The 22,503-nt window shown below is 45.0% G+C and overlaps 1 protein-coding gene across 1 annotated transcript in view; it reads left to right on the top strand.

The window, feature by feature from the left end:
• The first annotated feature begins 1,507 nt into the window (after nt 1–1,507).
• The window catches only part of LOC143816801 (potassium channel subfamily K member 1-like), a 55,894-nt gene continuing 34,898 nt past the window's right edge, over nt 1,508–22,503 (top strand). The window contains exons 1-2 of the mRNA XM_077297674.1: nt 1,508–2,074; nt 11,739–12,134. Of these exons, the coding sequence (XP_077153789.1) occupies nt 1,714–2,074; nt 11,739–12,134 (757 nt within the window). The 5' untranslated portion in view covers nt 1,508–1,713. The remainder of the gene's footprint in view (nt 2,075–11,738; nt 12,135–22,503) is intronic.

Below are 22,503 nucleotides of genomic sequence, written 5' to 3'. Positions count from 1 at the left end.
AGGTCAGGTTTGGGATACAAAGAACCGTGTCCATATCATGCTGGTGAAAAGCTGGTCTGAGGCCATGGGCCAGTAAACTTAAAAATAACAAACGCAATTTGGGGCTCATTCAGACAAGTGTGTTTCTGGATAGTATGCTGTCTGTGTGTACAATGAGCAGCACACTGACCCAGTATTAGCCTATGAGCAAGTCCACATCAGCGATTTTCCAAAATGTACCAGGGTGCAGTCAGATGGCTGTATAAATCGGACCGAGATCGGTCCAGAATGTACGGACTGGCCAGTAGCTCTCTCAACACAAACGTGACAGCTTCATATATTTCTAAGCAGCTGTCACTCTCTGGTCTGGAGAGCCGCCGGCCAGTCTCTGCACTGCAGTCCGATCTCGGTCTGATTTGTACGGCCGCCTGACTGCGCCCTTAGGGTATGTGCACACGTTGCAGATTTTGCTGCAGATTCGCAGCTGTTTTCCCTGAGTTTACAGTACCATGTAAACCTATGAAAAACAAAATCCGCAGTGCACATGCTGCGTAAAAAAACGCGCAGAAACGTAGCGTTGTTTATTCCACAGCATGTCAATTCTTTGTGCGGATTCCGCAGCGGTTTACACCTGCTCCTCAATAGGAATCCGCAGGTATAAAACCGCAGGTGAAATCCGCACAAAAAAATGCAAAAAAAAGTGGTAATTATGCAGGTAATCCGCAGTGCGGTTTACCTGCGGATTCACCAAAATCAGTCCGGAAAAATCCGCAGGACTTTCCGCAACGTGTGCACGTAGCCTTAGTTTGGTCGATTTTACAGGCTAGAACAGAGCGTCTAATAGAAGGCAGCTCCTGCTGCCATCCAAGATGTGAATGAGCCCACGGAGATGGGCATGGCGCCTGTCACGGCTACATTTTGAAGATGTAACTGGCCCGTTTTATTTACATGACCGTCTGAACCTGACCTAAAAAAAGATCACAGTGCAACACTGTAATTATGGAGCCATAAGCAGGAATAAAGCAGTTAGGCACACTAAAATGTATATTTTATTTGGGTCAGTTAGGGAGCACTTAACACCCTAATGGCGCAGTCAGACAGCGGTATAAATCAGACGGAGATCGGACTGCAATGCTCGGACTGGAGCGCTGCTCTCCTTACCCAAGTGTGACAGATTCGTGTATTCCTGTGCTGGCCAGTCCATGCACTGATCTTAGTCCAATTTACACGGCTGTCTGTGTCCTAAAAAGAAGGGTCAATGTATTTATCCTTTACTCTTTAAGCTGCATCCACCAGCAATTGTCCCTATCCTTCCATGTTACAGCATAAAGTGCCCCTTACCCCTTTTTCATGCAGAAGGTTTAACCAGGAGCAGTATGAAGGACATCAATAAAAAAAACCTTAAACATGGTAAGAGTGCCCCAATTTTCTACTAATTTGGGAACTACTTCATATATAGTTACAACATGCTAGGACTTGTAGTTCCATATGATCTGTCTACAAGTTTACTAGCAATCGTCCAATAACTACAAACATAAGTATTTAGATCCAGAATTGGTGCAGTTCATTAATTTCTAATTTGAATTTTCAACATATCCCAATCAATGATCCAGGCCAGGTCTTATTGTAGTTTGGAGCTAGTTAATTGCTATGTGGAGCAATCTGTGACCCGAGTTCCTCCTCAAGCCAGGTTCTTTCTGAATAGCTCAGGTTGATTTTCAACATTGACCCAACATGATCAACCAGGTCCATTCTGAGCAGCTCCATACAAGTAGTATTGTTGTGAGCCACCGACCTTTCTTCTTTCTCATTCTCTTGCTCAGTTATGTCTTGTACTTAGTCATCGGAGCCTTTGTTTTTTCCACCCTGGAACAACCCTATGAGGACCAGCTGAGGAATAAGGTGGAAGAACTGTGGAATGAGTTCCTGAAGTATCACCCATGTCTATCTGAGGAGCTTCTAGATGACTTCATCAGGAAAGTATTGTTGGTCAAGAGTTTTGGCATGTCGGTTCTTCAGAATTCATCTGGATTTGGAGTCAAGTGGGATTTTGTATCTTCACTGTTCTTCACTGGTACTACACTTGCCACTATAGGTAGGTAACTAGATCATAACATTTGGGGTATGATCACACAATGTTTATCAGGCTGGCAAAAACTAAGGGGTTTTTCAGGTGGAAACTGATTTAGGAAACACCGATGTTTGTTTCATCCTAAAGCGCTTTTGTTTACGTTTTTCTGTAAAAAATGTTTATTTTTTCCCATTAAGCCTTTTATAGCAGAGGTTTTTCTTTAAAAGACTATTAAGTAATGAATAAAACACTTGCAAAACGCTCAAAAAGACACCTAGTTTTGTTTTTAGCCCTCTCATTGACTTTTGTAATAAAAGTATGGAGTAGCTTCATAGGGGAAATGCTGGAAGAGTGGTCAGATCACTTCTTTAAACCACTTGGCGTTTTTTGAAGCCCAAATGGGTTAATAGACGCTCCAAAAGCCTGAATGTATTAACAGCAAGTTGTTTTTGATATAGAAATTATGTTCATTCTTTTGGATGTTTTCTGGGTGCATTTTCAGGCATTTACCTGGCTCTACACAAAAAAATGCCTGAAAAAAATGTTGCGCGTGCAAAAGCCTTATTAGGATGTGGTTTACTTTTCCACTGGAACCTTAGGCTAAGTTTTTACTGTAAAATATTTTTTCCAGATGTTGTTGAAACTTTAATCAGATCTGTTACATTTGTGAATGTCACACGCATTATTTTACATGGACTTTTAATAGGTCTGCCTTAGAGGTTGCTGAAACCTCTCCAGGAGGCTGTCCGTTTCATGGCATACTTCATTGTATGTACGGAGATATCGATGTACACGTAAATTCCATATCACAAGAGATGAGCAATCCTGAACTTAAAAGTTTGGGGACTTCTCCTGGAAGTTGGGTTCAATGTTTGGCTTTGGATTTTTTTTTTTTTCTAGTTCCAAAGTTTGGGTGTCAATTGTTTTCAATGGCCTTCGTGTACCAGGACCCGAACTTCCACGGGTCCATTCATCCCTATATATAATGCTAAGCGGTGGCCATACCCCTGATGTGCCAAGCAGCGACGACTGGACTTCAGGCACTGCCATGCACAGGGCTTTGCTGTGTGCCTGAGACCTAACCACAAATAGGTCTAAGGCTATGTGCACATGCAGCGCCCCAGAGTCCTGGTCGTTGCAGTAATGTCGCTCTTCCACCAGGGGGAGTGATGTTACGTCTGATGGTACTAAAGGAGTTCACCTTGCCAGGTATCACAGTCACACACTACACTTTACACTCCAGTCCACCAGGGGGAGCAAAGCTTCTATCTACTAGGGCACTCCTCACACACGGGTAAAACTGGTGGGTTGGATAGGAAGTCAGGAGAGAAGCAGACTGGGCTTCGACCAGATAACATCGAGGGAGAAGCAGCCTGGGTTTGACACAGAGAGGTCCTGTCAGGGGTGGGATCCTGACAGAGGCCTAGCAAGAGATAGAACGCTACAGAGCTGCACTTGCACATCATTGCGGCAGCATCCTAAGAAAGGACAAGAAGCAAAGTATATTGTGGAGAGTGAGAACCGAAGTCACAGCACAAGGAGATAATACCGGGAGGAGTCCTGGCCCAAGATCGGCAGCCTCCTTCCGAGGCGCGTAGCCGGTGGCCGGAACACCGAGGGAGTACTGACTCTACGCATTACTCCAGACAACGGCAGGACAGTCAATTCCAAGTTGGCTGCCCAACCTAAATACCTAAGAAGACATGGAGGCAACTGTGGGAGAGGGGCGTCTCTAGGGTCCCTATAAATTAACTCCAGGCCTACCCCGTCATACGGGTTGTCCTATCCATATCATCTGGGGGACAGAGAGAGAGAACATCAGAAATATCTACAAAGGTTGTGAGGATTTTCCCGTGGTGCTCAGCAGGGAGGTACTACAACACACAGGCGCTAGTAGGAAGGCTACTGATTTCCACCTGCAAAGGGAACTCTGGATGTGCCTTCGGACCGGCCAGATTCAGCCAGCCCTGTGAGCAGTACTCTGGACTGCGGACGCTGAAGTCTACAGTAAAAGGTAAAGAGACTGCAACCTTTGTGTCCTCGTTATTCATCACGCCTTACAACGTCCACTGTCATCATCTGCACACTTTGGGAAACCCTGGGGACATACTTCACCTGTGGGAAGGTACACCATCTGGCTGCCATTCCATCACCCCAGCGGACCCCCAGCAGCGTCGGTCACCCTGACCGAATACCACAGGTGGCGTCACGAACACCAGACAAACTTCACCTTTAATTGGGCGCCCCTCAGCAGGGCCACGGACCGGGTCGGGCCACCATGACATCCCCAGGACCGAGACCGAGGGACCCGGTGCCGAGTACCCCATTGCCCTGCGCGTGGGGGCGATCCACACACAGCACCGTTTAGATGCCCGCACAGTCACCAAGTTTTCCCAGGCAATGTTTTCACATTGCTGGGCATTATGTTCATTTATTTTTTAAGGCAGAATCCACCTGTGCGCGCACAGCCTAAGACTGTGTTCACGAGTAGCGTAAATGTTGCAGGTTTTCTGCTGCTTCTTAACATGCAATAAGAATCTTCTCTGGTTGTGTACTTGCTGCTTTTTTATTTATTTTTTAATTGATGCGCGTTTTAGTTCAGAGTAGAAGCAGTTTTTTTGTTTTTCAGTTTTAAAGAAAAAACTTTTATCTTGCACTTAGGTGCAACAACTTTTTTTTTTCAGCTCTCCATAGAAGCCTACAGAGCAAAAACACACCAAAAAAGAGCTCTGTTCAACAACGTCTTTGGACGCATAGTCGCCGAATTGTTCATAAAGTCACATCCACAGTTATATTCTATGTGGGAAAGTGGCCTTATACTGGTTTCACACATCAGATATTTGGGTCAGAGTACGAACCTCATGAGGATGCAAGTGGGACTTGTTGCTATGGGCAACAAAGAGTTTTCTTTTTAGACCCTTTTGATAAATGAAGACTTTTCTTCTCATATATTTCTAATGTGTGTGTGTGTGTTATGATGAATATTTCCTTTGAAAATGATGTGTAAATGACGGAGAACTGCTGTATGTAAAAGCTCATGTTAAAATCGCATTGCACTCGGATGTAAATCGGATGCTAGGTATGAAAAATCAGATTATACTCACATGACACTCGTGCGACTCTCGGCAGGGAGACTCGGACCGATTTTTCATACGTTAAGTGTGACGCCGGCCTTAAAGTGATCCTCCATCCTGGCATTGAAAATTGATAAGTATATTGTGTATGTGTAGGAGTGGTGGAGCTGATGGTCGGAAGGGGTTAAATGTATTTTATATGCATTTCCTTTTGCTAAGGGTAACAGCCACTGGGGCTGCAGTCTAGCCTAGGCAGGGTTAACCATAATGGTCGGCCCAGTTTTGGAAAGAGGAACTGAGAGTTGGTGCCAAGTTTAGAAAGTGACAGTAGCAGTCTCACACATTGGGCTGCTATGGACAACATGGACCTAATACTCGGGCCAGTGGATTGCCAAAAATAAACTTCCATGTGATTTCATCTACTGAGCTGGGGTAACCTCGAGATGGACGTCGGGGGCTTTGGGCGCACTTGGCCTGTGATGCTACAGGGTAAGATGTACTCAGACCCTGAGGCAGAAGGTGTTGCAATCCAGGTGCACTGCTAGGGGTAGAGAACATTTCCTAGTGCTTGTGAAGATGGCAAGAGGGACACTCTACCTATACGGTGTACCAGAGCTGTAGTTCTGTCCAGAACCTGTGGGAAAGACGACAATCCGTTGGGCCTTATCCTACATGCCTGTTTGTAAAGAATGCCAATTGTCCAGTAAAAGTTTGATTGCTTTTGCAAAACCTGTGTCCTCTGGATTTATTGGTGCCAAGGTTCCAGGAAAGGAAAACCTGAAGCCAATGGAGGCCTGCAGGCCAGAAGTAAGTGTGATGCACCACCCTAACAGCAACACATCGGGACGGGGACACGTATTGTCTGTAGAGTGCCACAGCGAGTGGGAGTAGCAACCCGCCCAAGACTACCTCGCTTGGACACTTATCATTTAGTCACCCTATTCATTTGCCTCACGCTGCTGAAGCGGCCCCCAGACGCAGGGCAGCGGGGTACTCGGTACCGGGTCTCTCGGTTCTGGGAATGTCACGGTGGCCCGACCCGGTCCGTGGCCCTGCTAAGGGGCGCCCAATAAAAGGTGTAGGTGGTGGTGTAGGTTGCAGTAAATGACGAGGACACAGGGTTGCAGTCTCTTTACCTCCTTACTGAAGGCTTCGGCATCCGCAATCCAGAGCACTGCTAACAGGGCTGGCTGAGACCGGCCGGTCCGAAGGCACATCCAGAGTTCCCTTTGCAGGTGGAAATCAGTAGCCTACCTACTAGCGCCTGGGTGTTGTAGTACTTCCCTGCTGAGCACCACGGGATAGTCCTCACAACTGTCGTGTATGTTTCTGTTCTCTCTCTCCGTCCCCCAGATGATATGGATAGGACGCACCCGTATGACGGGGTAGGCCTGGAGTTATTTTATAGGGACCCTAGAGACACCCCTCTCCCACAATTGCCTCCGTTGTCTTCATTAGGTGTAAAGGTGAGACAGCCAACCTAGAGTTAACTGCCCTGCCGTAGTTTAAAGTAATGCGTAGAGTCTATTACTTCCTCGGCGTTCCGGCCACCGGGTACGCGCCTCAGTAGGATGTTGCCGATCTCGGGGCACGACTCCTTCTGGTTCTATCGCCTTTGTGCTGTGATCTCGTTTCTCACTTCTCCACAATATCCTTCGCTTCATGTCCTTTCTTAAGATGCCGCCGCAATGAGGTGCAGGCACGGCTCCGTAACAATCTGTCCTTTCGCTAGGCCTCTGTCAGGATCCCACTCCTGACAAGGACCCCCCTGAATCTTCCCAAGTAACGCTCTTCTCTCACTAGATGTTACCTGGGCAAAACCCAGTCAGCTTCTCCCTAACTTCCTATCCAACCCCCAGTTTTACCAGAGTGTGAGGAGTGGCCTAATACATAGAACCCTTTGCTCCCCCTTGTGGCCAGAGTGTGAAGTGTAATGTGTGACTGTGATACCTGGTCAGGTGAACTCTTTTAGTGCAATCAGATGTACCATCACTCCCCTTAGCGGCAGAGCGATGTTACTGCAACGACCAGGACTCTGGGGCGCCGCACTGCCTCCTCTACTGAGACTGGTATTCCGGTCCTCATACAACAAAGATGGCAGCTGTAATGGTAAGGTTGAACATTGCCTTTCCTGTGCTGTTGAGGTGTGATTTACACTTACCACTGTGCTTCCCATGCTAATGGAACTGCCATCTTGGATGTAGGAGGAATGGAATGCCGGTCTCGGTGGAGGAGGCAAGAGGAGGAGGTAAATGGGAGGGCACCAGATAGCCAAAGCATAGTCACTGCTCAATTTGAGGGTGGAGGACCACTTTAACGGTTTTGGACACTTTTGTAAAGTGTCTAGAAAAGTAGGTATGGCTAAGGCCGAGTTCAGACAAGCAAATAAGAGACGATTTTTCTACCATATGCTGTTCTGCATGTCCATTTTTTTTTTCCATCCGTAGAACATCCTTTTTATACATGTTTTTTTTTTAATCTATTTTTTTTATTTTATTTTAACACACAGACCGTCAGGCCATGAGTAAAGCTGTTCGTCTGAAGCATCCCATTAACTTGCATTGGTCAGTGTGGTAGATTTTTTATGCGGAGGAAAGAAAATTAACACTCCTGGGACTATGGCCTTAGTGTATCTGTAAAATATGTCAAATTTATTAAAGCACTGCTCACATTTTGTACTTAAAAATGTATAAATTTTGGCTTTCCTTTGGATCAACCCTGTAGGACGAAAGGTTGAACCTGCTGGATTTTTTTTTAAGTCTGCCGCTATTTTAGTAACCCACCAGCTACTGGTTGAACTACTAAAAGAAATTACATATATTACGATGCATTGGCACGAAGGAGAATACATTTCTAGGGGCTGCTGATTCACACTGCCATGACAGAGATGACTTGATTGAAGCAATTTTCCTGCAGGTACATACGCTGAATTATACATGTTGCTCCTGTGACTGACAGCCTTTTCACAGCTCAGTCCTTTCTGTGTAAGGTCGCTCCATGAATTATCCTGCATTATCTCTGATAGTCAAAGAAGGGTTTGTTTGTACTTGATTTATAAAATTGTCTTACAAAGAGACAGGCATCTCAATTATTTCCACTCCATTAGTGGCAAATAATGTAACTAACCAGTAACGAGGAATTGGAGGGGGAGTACGTAGGAACAACCTATTTTAAGTGGGTAAAAAGTATCACAATATAACCAGAGATGACACAATCTATGGAGTACTCAAAAGTAGTAAAGGGCTGGATTAGTACCACCAGGTAGCCTATGTGGCTGGTATTGGACAGCCCTGGTTGATCTCATATCTTTTGCTATGGGGTGGCAAGAACGTGTTCCGAACTCTTCTCAAGAGTGGATGGAAATTTTGCCCAGGAAACGTGGACCATGGAGGAGGGAAAAACAATCATCAGTCCTGGATAGCAGAAACTGTACACCATAATTGGGGTCCATTTTGAATTTTGCTATAGGACTCTCATGTTTTTTTTTTTTTTTTTTTTTCTTCATTCAGAACTGCAAAAAAATATTTGATTTTGTGTGTTGAGGGGTGGACTATGATTTGGCACTCACCAGTTTCCAAAGAACCCTCAAGTGGTCGGACATTTTTTTGTCTACAGTACTATGTGTAATCAATAGCTGATTATTTTATGCAAACTTTATATATATGTTTTTTCCTATAAAAGTTGTTGTAGATTCCTTCAACTAAGCTATGTATTCAGTGGTTCATGTGAACTGATCAGTCATGTATAGGATGCTTTTTATCTAGAAGGTGATTGGAGGTCTGGGGTTGGAAACCCAATCACCTTTTGTATACTATCCATGAATTGTTGTTGTGCATTTGGTCCATGAACCTTTTATTCATATTGTATTGCCAAACCATATGAGTACACCCGCCGTGAGAACGGAGCTGGGCCTAGATTAAAAAGACCAGGCAGTTTTGGCATTGCGTGAAGTAACTTGTGAGAGTTTGGAGAGTAGAGCTTGGTTCTAGCATAAAGTGTTAGTTTGGAGATGTGGCGAAGAAGCCAAGAAAGATGTAATCTGCCTGGGAGGAAGAGCAGAATAGAATCTGCTAATTGTGTGTTATTGTGTAATAGTATGCAGGTACTGAGTATGTCACCACGGAACAAACAGACCAACAGTTGAGGGGTTTAATAACCGGAATCAGGTTCTCCTCGCAGGGAGGAAGCAATGGAATATAACTAGCAATAAAACAGTGCAAAAAAATGGGAGTCAAACAGTGTAAGGCCTGTTTCACACGTCAGTGGCTCCGGTACGTGTGGTGACAGTTTCCTCACGTACCGGAGACACTGACTCACGTAGACAAATTAAAATCAATGTGTCTCTGCACATGTCCCGCACACGTGCACACGGAGAACCGTGTGCACTCTCCTCTGTGTGCACGTACCGCCGCAGGAGAAACAGCGCTACAGTAAGCACTGTCCCCCCTGCGTGTGGTGCTGAAGCCGGCATTCATTCCTTCTCCCCAGCAGCATTTGCTGGAGAGAAGGAATGAAAAATCAAGGTGTTTTTTTTTAGTGTTTAAAATAAAGTTCGTGGTCACCTCCCACCCCCTGTGCGCCCGCCCGCTTGCATTAAAATACTCACCCAGCTCCCGCGATGCTTCCTCTCAGCGCCGGCAGCTTGTCCTGTGTGTGCGGTCACGTGGTGCCGCTTATTACAGTGATGAATATGCGGCTCCACCTCCCATAGGGCTGTCTCCTGCACGGTCCGTGTGGTCCTCAGTCAGCACACGGGTGGCACACGGCTGCCGCAAGTGTGCCACACTGATGTGCCACGTGAGCACACGGACACGGATAACTCCGGTATCGATTTTTCCGGTACCGGAATTATCTGGATGTGTGAGACTAGCCTAACAGAAGTAAGCAGGATTTCTTGAGAAAAGAACACTTATCAGTCTGATGAGGACTTGCTTGAAGGGTCGTCTTCTCCAACGTAGGCGCCGAGAAACAGAAGCACTTGTCGTCCCTCTGTTGTCCGTGGGCTGAGTAGTCTCTAGGTGCCAGCCCACTGCCTGGGGTTTCGGGAGTTAATGTGATATGCACAGGCTCTGAGTCTCTAGCTTTTACAGCACACTCTATCCCGGGAAAATGATGGTCAGTCTATTATTAAGTCTCTCACCAGGAATCAGGGGCTCTGCACTGATACCGCGGGTACCAGGGGATCGCAGTCTCTACACGGGCCAAAGTCTTTACATAGGTCTCAAAGCATCCCTCTCCAGTCACAGCAGAGTCCGCTGTCATGTACTCACAAGATGCAGTCTTTCTGGGCAATCTCCCTGTATTTGTCCTCTGACCAGGAGCTCTCTCTCTCTCTCCCGAAGCGCAGCTGCACCCTGCTCTGGCCGCTGCTCTGTTCCTCGTGCGTGTGCCTCTCCCGCTCTCTGCCCGGCTTCCTTCCTGTCCCAGTCTCTAAGTCTGCCCCCTGGGGAACCTGCAGCACAGCTCAATGGTTCCTGGCACAGAGCTGAAAAGGTAACCGCCCCCGGACTCTTCTTGTGCTTCACCTCCTTACAATTGAGGGCATCAGCCTCAAAGTATAATTACCGCTGCTGAAGAATGTCATCTTCTGTTCTGCACAGTAATCACTATTTGTGTTGAAGAACACTCTGTGGGAGCAACGAACCATCCCTGACAATGCAGTCAAAACATTTTCAAATGAGTATCATCATGGCATCCCATCGTTTGTACAAACTATTGATATCAAATTTTCATTCTGCAACTGCGAAGAGCCTGAATCTTATAGTCTCCAGCACAATTTTCTGTGGTTACAAACTATTAAGCAGAAATTCTCTAAGGGTATTAAATTCTTCTTGCGCTGGCCTATGTATTGTGTGTGCTTTGTGCCATCATCACCTAAGGCCTCTTTCACACTTCAGTCTTTTGGCGTCAGTTTGAAACCGCCATTTTCGTCAAATAGCGGATCCGCCATTTTTTTGGGCGGATCCGCTATTTTCCCATAGACATGCACTAGCAACGGATTGTGGCGGATGGTCGTCCGTTCCATCCGCCATGCGACGGATCCGTCGAGATTTGGCGGACGTCATCTAGACATTGATGGACATTATAACGTTTTTTTGTCTGCGCCGAAATGGCGATTCACAACGGATCCCTCGCGTCCGCCATTCCATAGAATGGCCGCCTATGGGTGACGGATCCGTCGCGACCGTCATTTCGGCGGATCCGTCGCCCCAATCCGCTTTTTCAATTGCGCATGCTCCAAAAAGTAGATACTTTTCCCAGACAACCCCCAAGTAACGGATCCATCAAAAAAACGGATCTGTTAGAACCGTTTTCTCAACAATTGTGACGGATCCGACACTATGTCGGAGGTGACTGACGCCAAACAACTGAAGTGTGAAAGAAGCCTTACAGTAGCTTCTACCAACATTCTTTTGTGTTGCCCTTCTTCACCCAACTTGCCATTATAATGTTAAGAGCTCGGATAACTTTACATCATGGGACTCCAATGAAAATATTTTGGAAGTAGTCTTAATTTTTTTTTATTCAAACTAGTTTTTCAGCTTCACTTTTTTTGTAAATATTGGTAGTTTTTCCAGAAATAATGTAATAAGTTAATGTTTTATTTTCTGCAGGTTATGGAAACCCTGTTCCCATCTCAGAGAGTGGAAAGCTATTTTGCCTGTTCTATTCAATCGTTGGAATCCCATTCACTTTATCCCTACTGTCTATTGGTGCCCAGAACCTTCTGTTCCTTCTTCGTGACAAGCCTATCCATGTGCTTCTCCTTAGGTGTAACTTTGCCAGGAACAAGCTGGAGTGGATCCATGCTGGTGTATTAATCTCCCTCCTCTCCCTCCTATCCTTTTTCATTCCTGCAATAGTTTTTAATTGTGTCGAAGAAAACTGGAGCTATGTAGATGCCCTGTATTTTTGTTTCATTTCTTTGAGTACAGTCGGCCTTGGAGATTATGTTCCTGGTGAGAAAAGCGGTCAGCGTATGCCAGCTTTATACAAGCTTCTGGTTCTCTGTAAGTAGACCATACAGATAAGTATTTTATGCTTAAATTTGTCTGAATCCCTGGCTAGAACATAAGATGCATGGACATTCTCCTTATTAAATTATCTTGTTTGTTTGACACAGTAATCTCTCTCAACTCCCCCCATCCCCACCCCACCTCCAGTCCATTTAAACACTTAGCTCAATGGAGCGAATGTGATCTCTATGGAAAGAGTGGCGTTAAGCTGCTGTCAGACTCATCTGGAAGTGGCTCATGTGCTTGGAGAAAAAAATTCAAATGTCTGATCCATCTGATCGTTCTCTCCCCAATGTTTTATGCGAAGAGTTGGGATGTCCTCATCATATACATTAATTTTAGTGATGAGCGAAGGTGCTCGGATAAGGTGTGATTGGGTGCTACCCGAGTGTCTTCGCTGTGCTCGAATGATATGTTAGAGTCCCCGCACCTAAATGTCTCGTGGCTTTGCTCATCACTAATTAGTATCTTAGCCAATGGACAGATATTGGCGGGTTTGCTGACATGAGTCCAATGTATTTGGGGCCTTAAGGTGCCTCTAGACATAAGATGGCTAACTCTTGCAACTCCCCCTTATACAAAAATGCTCCTGCATGGCATACTTTGCTCTGCCCTTCACTGCTTCATGTGGATGAGACATCCTGCGTCATCCATACAATGTCCCCAATGATGCTCCTGCACAGGCTGCTGATGTCAGAAGTAAGTACTGTAATGCACGTGCACCAGTTTTTCTTCCAGGTTAGTGGCACTCTTCGGCAGGGCCGGACTGGGACTAAAATTCAGCCCTGGCATTTGAAGTTACACAGGCCCACTTGTCACATGGTGACTGTATAATATCTTTGTACACTTGTAGGCAGGGCTGGTTTTAGGCAAAGTGGGGCCCTACGCCTAGGCAAAGTTTAAAATGGGGCCTCAAATGCTAACATATTGCACATCACACAAAAGCATTTCAGTTGTATTTACAAGCGCTGAGTTCAGGCCGCTAAATGAGTTTGATCAACAATACTAAAGTTGTTCAACGCTTGTTTCCCGGCCTCTTTCCACCAGCTGAGGAATAATGATGGGACAGAACAATCACTAACAGGTCACTAACAGGTCACTAACAGGTCACCATACAGTATCATGTTATCAGCAGCACATCTACAGTTTACACAGGCGATGTGCTGCTGAGAACAATGATTTTTGTTCCAGCAAAAACAACCTGAATATGCAGCATTTTACTTGTTTAGTAAAATACACCCCATAGTCCTCCATATATTATAATGTGCACCACAGTCCTCTATATAGTATAATACACTCCCTATAGTCCTTCATATATTAAAATACACTGCTCAGTCCTCCATATAGCATAATACACTCCTCATAGTCCTCCATATAGCATAATACACTCCTCATAGTCCTCCATATAGCATAATACACTCCTCATAGTCCTCCATATAGCATAATACACTCCTCATAGTGCTCCATATAGTATAATGCACCGCCATAGTCATCCCTGTAGTACAATTCAATTCCCATAGTATAATGCACCCCATAGTTCTTCATATAGTATAACGTATTCCCCATAATCCTCGATACAGTATAATGCAGTCCACATATAGTATAATGCAGCCACCACCCTGCAGATTATAATGCAGCCACCCCAGAGTATAATGCAGCCACCCCATAGAATATAATACAGCCCACCTCCCCATAATATATAATGTAGCCCCCATAGAATATAATACAGCCCCCCATAGTATAACACAGCCTCCCCCATAGAATATAATATACACCCACAATAGTATAACAGCCACATAGTATATAACACGGCCTCCCCTATAGAATATAATATACCCCCATAGTATATAGCACAACCCGCATAGTCGACAGCACAGCCCACGTAGCAGTATACAGCACAGCCCACGTAGCAGTATACAGCACAGCCCACATAGCAGTATACAGCACAGCCCACGTAGCAGTATACAGCACAGCCCACGTAGCAGTATACAGCACAGCCCACGTAGCAGTATACAGCACAGCCCACGTAGCAGTATACAGCACAGCCCACGTAGCAGTATACAGCACTGCCCACGTAGCAGTATACAGCACTGCCCACGTAGCAGTATACAGCACTGCCCACGTAGCAGTATACAGCACAGCCCACGTAGCAGTATACAGCACAGCCCACGTAGCAGTATACAGCACAGCCCACGTAGCAGTATACAGCACTGCCCACGTAGCAGTATACAGCACTGCCCACGTAGCAGTATACAGCACTGCCCACGTAGCAGTATACAGCACTGCCCACGTAGCAGTATACAGCACTGCCCACGTAGCAGTATACAGCACTGCCCACGTAGCAGTATACAGCACTGCCCACGTAGCAGTATACAGCACTGCCCACGTAGCAGTATACAGCACAGCCCACGTAGCAGTATACAACAGAGACCACATCTCTCCTCCCCCCCCCCCCCCAGAATGGCCCCCCAGTCCAGTAAAAAAAACCACTCCTCATCTCCCCTCGTGCCTGCGATGCTCCCTGCTCTTGTCTCGACGGCTGCCGCTGCACTGCCTGGGACACAGTGAGTGCGTGCGCACCTGCAGTGTCAGAGGCAGAGCAGGGAATGATGGGAGAGGGAGCATCAGGTGACGCTCTCTCGTCCATCATTGCATTTAACTGTACCGGTGTCATAGACGCCGGTATAGTTGAATGCGGCGGCCCTGGGGGCGGAGGGTGAGTCGGCGTGCAGCGGCCCACTACTGGCACCGGGCCTTCTAGCATTTGCCAGAACTGCCCGATGGCCAGTCCGGCCCTGCTCTTTGGCCTCTCCCAACCCATGCGCATTACAGTGCCTTGTTCTGACCTCAGCAGCCTGTGCATGAGAGTGATTAGGGGGCATTGTGTGGATGACATGGGATGCGCCGTCCACATGAAGGAGAACAGTGGTTGCAAGGAAAGAAAAGGCGCTGAAGCAAGACCAGTGACACTCATCATACCGGACCACACTGTATGGGGGTGGGGGGATTATAAAATGCATTTCTTGGGCTATGCAGAGTGTATTGGGGATTTACACATAGCTTATTAAAATGCTGTAAAATGGGCATTAAAGGTGATGGCCATAGTTTTATATTGTGAAAACCCGGTGACCGCTTCCTTTTTAAGCATGGAAAGAGGCAACAAACAGCTGCTTATCTTCAAGAAAACAAAATAAATGGACGTTTGAGTTCAAGTGACCCAATCGTTCCCTCCGCCAATATAATGTCAGACCACCGATACATATTTTAAATTAGATGGTCGGCCAGTCCAGCTGAAACCTATTCCCGAAATCTGAAACGTCAATGTGTATGGGGGCCTTAAGAGCAGATGCAACTAAATGAGGGATCTGCCCATTCTCCACAGATAAATATCTCAAGTCTGTGGCTAATTTTAACTAACAAATTAAAACTGCACTCTCCTGGGACCCTAACCTAACTCTACTGGGCTGAGGAGGTCGCCAATTTATGTGCTAAGTACCTTCATATTTTGTTTTAACTTATTTTCTATAGCAGTAATGCAGTTCCAATTTCATATATTCAATGTTTGCATACTATAGCGATTCAGAGTGCAGATTTAATTTGTTAGTTACATAAAGAGTGGCTCTATTAGCTTGTACCTGTTCACACTTGTCTTTCGGTTGGGAAGTGAAGGTCAGTCTTTTTAATTTGTCGCTAATGTTAAGGCATATTGAAGGCATGTTAGGATATTACATAAACCTGTCACATTGTACATGCAGTTTGATCTGTGAACACTATGGTAAGAAGAAGCTGAACGAAATGATATATAGATTTATGGGAAAGGATTCAGTATAGTGTTCAGTGGGCGGTCCTGCTAATAACTCATAGCTATCTCTACATACAGTCATATAGGGACTGACCATTGTACTCCAATGCTACAAATACCAGGGATTTCAATGAATAAAATGCAAGCTTTACTAAAACTTTCTCCTTAAAAATGTAAATCAGTCTGATCAGCTCCTCCTGCTCTATAACATGTTGCCCTCAGGTCAGATACCATTTTCAATGTGACAGGTTCACTTTACAATGTTGCCTCTAAGGCTACTTTCACACTAGCGTCGGTACGGGGCCGTCGCGCTGCGTCGGCCCGACGTACCGACGCATACTGTGCAAGCGCCGCACAACGGGGGCAGCGGATGCTGTTTTTCCACGCATCTGCTGCCCCATTGTGAGGTGTGGGGAGGTGGGGGCAGAGTTCCTGCCGCGCATGCACGGTCGGAAATGGCGGACCGTCGGCACCAAAAAACGTTACATGTAACGTTTTTTGCTGCCGGCGGTCCGCCACAACACGACGCAACAGTCGCACGACGGTTGCGACATGTGTCAATATGTCGCAATGCGTCGCTAATGTTAGTCTATGGGGAAAAAACGCATCCTGCAGACGACTTTGCAGGATGCGTTTTTTCGCCAAAACGACGCATTGCGACGTATGCAAAAAAAACGCTAGTGTGAAAGTAGCCTAAAATATACATGTTAAGAAGTGGGGCACCATTAATGTTAACCCCTTAATGACCGCCAATACGTCTTTGCTGACCTGAGATATAAGAAAATAACATCCCCATACAGGTGACAATCTCGCAGCTGTCGGCTGTACACTATAGCTGACAACTTACTGCATCAGCCACAATCAGTGTTTGCACCGTCCAAATCTGTTTAACCCTTTAGGTGCTTCTGTCAATAGTGACTACATCACATAAATGTGTGGGGGCTTCCTATTAAACCTTATTAGCACCCTGAGATCATGATTGTGTGGTCCTGATGTTTTTCATGGCAATTCGCAGCCAAATAACAGCCTTAGTCTGCCGGCTACAGTGACCTGTTTCGTAGTTAGCGACATTTAGGTGGTAAAAATACACTTTTTCATTCCTGTTATGTCACTTTGTATAAATTCCTGAAAAGCACCTGAAGGGTTAATAAACTACCTGACCGCAGTTTTCAATATGTCAGGGGGTGCTGTTTTTAAAATGGTATAACTTTTGGAGGTTTTCCAATATATTGGGCCCCCAAAGTCACTTCAAACCTATATAGGTCCCTTTAAAAAAAAATAAAAATAAATAAACTTTTGTAAATTTCCATGAAAAATGACTGCTACATTTTTAACCCCTTAGTGACTTAATGACCAGGCCAATTTTTACAATTCTGACCACTGTCACTTTATGAGGTTATAACTCTGGAACGCTTTAACAGATCCTGCTGATTCTGAGAATGTTTTTTCGTGACATATTGTACTTCATGTTAGTGGTAACATTTCTTCGATATTACTTGCGATTATTTATGAAAAAAAATGGAAATATGGCAAAAAAAATTAAAATTTTGCAATTTTCAAACTTTGTATTTTTATGCCCTTAAATCAGAGAGATATGTCACAAAAAATAGTTAATAACATTTCCCACATGTCTACTTTACATCAGCACAATTTTGGAAACTAAATTTTTTTTTGTTAGGGAGTTATAAGGGTTAAAATTTGACCGGCAATTTCTCATTTTTACACCATTTTTTTTTTTTTAGGGACCACATCACATTTGAAGTTATTTTGAGGGGTCTATATGATAGAAAATAACCAAGTGTGACAGCATTCTAAAAACTGCACCCCTCAAGGTGCTCAAAACCACATTCAAGAAGTTTATTAACCCTTTACGTGCTTCACAGGAACTGAAACAATGTGGAAGGAAAAAAATGAACATTTAACTTTTTTTGCAAACATTTTACTTCAGAACCATTTTTTTTATTTTCACAAGTGTAAAAACAGAAATTTAACCATAAATTTTATTGTGCAATTTCTCCTGAATATGCCTATACCCCATATGTGGGGGTAAACCACTGTTTGGGCGCACCGCAGAGCTTGGAAGTGAAGGAGCGCCGTTTGACTTTTTCAATGCAGAATTGGCTGGAATTGAGATCGGATGCCATGTCACGTTTAGAGAGCCCCCGATGTGCCTAAACAGTGGAAACGCTCCACAAGTGACACCATTTTGGAAACTAGACCCCTTAAGGAACTTAACTAGATGTGTGTTGAGGACTTTGATCCCCCAAGTGCTTTACAGAAGTTTATAAAGTAGAGCCGTGAAAATAAAAAATCGCATTTGTTTACACAAAAATCTTTTCGCCCACAAATTCTTATTTTCACAAGGGTAACAGGAGAAATTAGACCACAAAAGTTGTTGTGCAATTTCTCCTGAGTACGTTAATACTCCATATGTGGGGGTAAACCACTGTTTGGGCGCACCGCAGAGCTTGGAAGAGAAGGAGTGCCGTTTTACTTTTTCAATGTAGAATTGGCTGGAATTGAGATCGGAAGCCATGTTGCGTTTGGAGAGCCCCTGATGTGCCTAAACAGTGGAAACCCCCCACAAGTGACCCCATTTTGGAAACTAGACCCCTTAAGGAACTTATCTAGATGTGTGGTGAGCACTTTAAACCCCCAAGTGCTTCACAGAAATTTATAACATAGAGCCGTGAAAATAAAAAAAACTTTTTTTTTTTCCTCACAAATGATTTTTTAGCCTGCAATTTTTTATTTTCTCAAGGGTAACAGGAGACATTGGACCCCATAATCTGTTGACCAGTTTGTCCTGAGTATGCTGATACCCCATATGTGTGGGGGGTGGCACTGTTTGGGCACCCATCGGGGCTCGGAAGGGAAGGAGCGCCGCTTGGAATGCAGACTTTGATGGGATGGTCTGCGGGCGTCATGTTGCATTTGCAGAGCTCCTGATGTACCTAAACAGTAGAAACCCCCCACAAGCGACCCCATTTTGGAAACTAGACCCCCAAAGAGCTTATCTAGATGTGTGGTGAGCACTATGAACCCCAACTGCTTCACAGAAGTTTATAATGTAGAGCCATGAAAATAAAAAAAATCATTTTTTTCCACAAAAATGATCTTTTCACTCCCAAACTTTTACTTTCACAAGGGTATCAGGAGAAATTGGACCCCAAAATTTATTGTGCAATTTATGCTGAGTAGGCTGATACCCCATATGTGGGGTAAACTACTGTTTGGGCGCATGGCAGAGCTCGGAAGGGAAGGAGCGCCGTTTTGGAATGCAGACTTTGATAGAATGGTCTGCGGGCGTTATGTTGCGTTTGCAGAGCCCCTGATGTACCTAAACAGTAGAAACCCCCACAAGTAACCCCATTTTGGAAACTAGACCCCCCCATGGAACTTATCTCGATGTGTGGTAAGAACTTTGAATGCCCAAGTGCTTCACAGAAGTTTATAATGCAGTCGTGAAAATAAAAAATATTTTTTTTTTCCACAAAAAATATTTTTTTAGCCCCCAAGTTTTTATTTTCACAAGGGTAACAGGAGAAATTGGACCCCAAAAGTTGTTGTCCAATTTATCCCGAGTACGCTGATTCCCCATATGTGGGGGTAAACCACTGTTTGGGCGCACGGCAGAGCTCAGAAGGGAGGGAGCACCATTTGACTTTTTGAGCTCAAAATTGGCTGTGGCGTTTGGAGACCCCCTGATGTACCTTAACAGTGGAAACCCCCCAATTCTAACTCCAACCCTAACCCCAACACACCCCTAATCCCAACCCGATCCATAATCCTAATCACAACCCTAATGATAATCACAACCCTAACCCCAAAACAACCATAACCCTAATCAGAACCCTAAATCCAACACACTCCTAATCTCAACCCTAACCTCCAACCTAACCCTAATCCCAATACACTCCTAACCCTAATCCCAAACCTAACCCTAATCCCAACTCTAACCCTAACTTTGGCCCCAACCCTAGCCCTAACTTTAGCCACAACCCTAACCCTAACCCTAAATTTAGCCCCAACCCTAAATTTAGCCCCAACTCCTCCAGCTGCCGGCCGGCAGATCATGGCGGGCGCACTGCGCATGTGCCTGCCATTTTCTTACTGGAGGAAGAAGCTGGCGGCCAGGAGGGGACACAGGAGGACCCAGGGACACCGGTAAGTATAACAGGGTCCCCGAATCCCCCTATTTCTCTGTCCTCTGATGTGCGACCCCCGGCAGCCGAGACCTCAAAGATCTTCCGGGTGCCGGCCGGCGGGCGCACTGCGCATGTGCCTGCCATTTTTTGGCCAGAACAAGATGGCGGTGCCTATCAGGAGCCACGAGGAGCAGCGGGGGAGACATATGAGTATTGGGGGGCGATCGGGGACCCCATTTCTCTGTCCTCTGATGTGCGATCACATCGGAGGACAGGGAAATTAAATGGGAGATTGCGTTTTGTTTTTTTTTGCGACCACCGGTAAACGGTTAATTACCGGCAATCGCAACCCGTGGGTCGGTAAAAAAACCCCCTGAATCATGTTCTCTGGGGTCTCGGCTACCCCCGGTAACCGAGGCCCCAGAGAAAATCCGACTCTGGCGGGTGCTATTCACTTTTTCCACAGCTCCGTTAATTAACAGCGCTGTGGTTTAAGTACCCTTAACTGCCGCCGTTAAAAGGCGTATCGGCGGTCGTTAAGGGGTTAAACCTCCTAAAATGCTAACAAAAGAAAATAACATTTTACAAATGGTGCTGATGTAAAGCAGACATGAGGGAAATGTTTTTTATTAATGTTTTGTGTGGTATGACTATCTGGATTAAAGAGATAATCATTCAAAGTTTGAAAATTGTTAATTTTTTTACATTTTTGTCAAATTTCTGATATTTTCTATAAACACAAAACGTATCAACCTAAATTTTGCATTATTATAAATTATAATGTGCCATGAAAAAATAGTTTCAAAACAACTGGGATATGTTGAAGTGTTCCAGAGTTATTACCACATAAATTGACACTGGTCAGATTTTAAAAAATTTGGCCCCGTCACTAAGGGGTTATGTTGGTTGATCACTAGTGAGCGAATATGCTTGGATAAGAGTTGTAGCTGTTGAAAGTCCGCAAGACGTGCAGACGTGGGGACTCGAACATTTTTCGAGCATGCTGAAGACACTCGGTCGGAAATTCCAAGAAAAATAAAATGTCAGAAACAAGGAAATGTTCTAAAATTGAGTGACATGTTTTGACACTTTGCACAGGAAGATGAACTTAACACTGTATTTCTGAGCTAGTGCAGTAGATGCTGCAGAGTTTCCACTTTTAGCAGAGGTCTCTGGGGCTGAAAGGCAGCTTTCTCTGTGCCTTCCCAGTTTCTACAGATGGGAGCTGGTAATGGAGGTAATAGGGGCTCCTGTGGTGCCATCAAGTTTCAGTTCTTTACTGAAAGGTCAGGAAATGATTATAGTCCTCACAATCCTGCATCCCGATTGGTATACCAATCATTTTATGTATGGCTTCTCTGTGTACCGGTACATTCCTTTACTTATTCTAAAAACCCAGTTGGTATTACGATGCTATATATTATTTCCTACGCAAGCTCTCTAGTGGGAAGGGGCACAATGAGGAATGCTTGGGCAGGACAGGGGAACAGTGAGTACTGTGCAATTTCAGCTAAAATGCACCTTTATGTATAAAAGGTCACCCTGCGAGAGAATAGCTGTGCAGATGAATGCATTACTTTCAAAGTAATCTCTCAAGATACGTCTATCAGACTATAAAGATATAGAGTGCCTGTCAGTCTCGTCCATGAGAAGTTGTAGAATGAGAGTTCATAGGAGTCCAGGAATGTTTTTGCTATTATCTTAAGCCACACAACATTTTAATCTTATTCAAAATCCTCTCTGTTCTCTGGTCCCAAACGTAGGGATTTTTAATGTTCTTGCTCATGGTCTAGGTTACCGACCTCCACTGCAGTCTAGCAGCGTGGCTGATGATGCGCAGCGCTTACAATCTCTTTTCAATAGAGCGATGATCTTAAGGTGGGTGGGTTGCTGGAGGATATGATCCTGATACCTTTAGTGTCCCCCAATGTCGATTGCTGCATTAGAGCATGCACCGTTAGGGGCCAGCAGTGCAACAAGGTCGCTGGTCCAAATAGTCGATCTTTAGAAGAACACTGCCTCCAGCAAACCAGAATCTGGAAGACAGTGAGTGTCGCATTGCTGAAGATTAAACCTGAAAACAACCCTTTTAAAGCCCATGTACATGGGCTGATAATCGGCAAAAGACGACTCATAACTGTGTTCGTTCACGATATGTAAACATGCTGCTGATCAGCCAACGAGAGAACAAAATGATTGTAACGTTAATGTGAACCAATAAATCTTCGTTGATGTCAGCATTTCACGGCATACAGACAGGAGATGCTCTGCCGACAACATGCATGGTTTATGGGGATGGAAAGATCATATTAACAACCATTCTGTCCTCATGTTGGATTGTTAATGATGGCTGTAAAAAGGAAAAAAAAGCCTGAAATTAAGCATCACAGTTGGCATTTGATCAGTACTATGA

Source organism: Ranitomeya variabilis, chromosome 1, assembly GCF_051348905.1.
Source record: "Ranitomeya variabilis isolate aRanVar5 chromosome 1, aRanVar5.hap1, whole genome shotgun sequence".
NCBI lineage: Eukaryota > Metazoa > Chordata > Amphibia > Anura > Dendrobatidae > Ranitomeya > Ranitomeya variabilis.
Note: the sequence above shows the minus strand (reverse complement) of the source record. Positions and strands in the feature narration are given on the sequence as shown.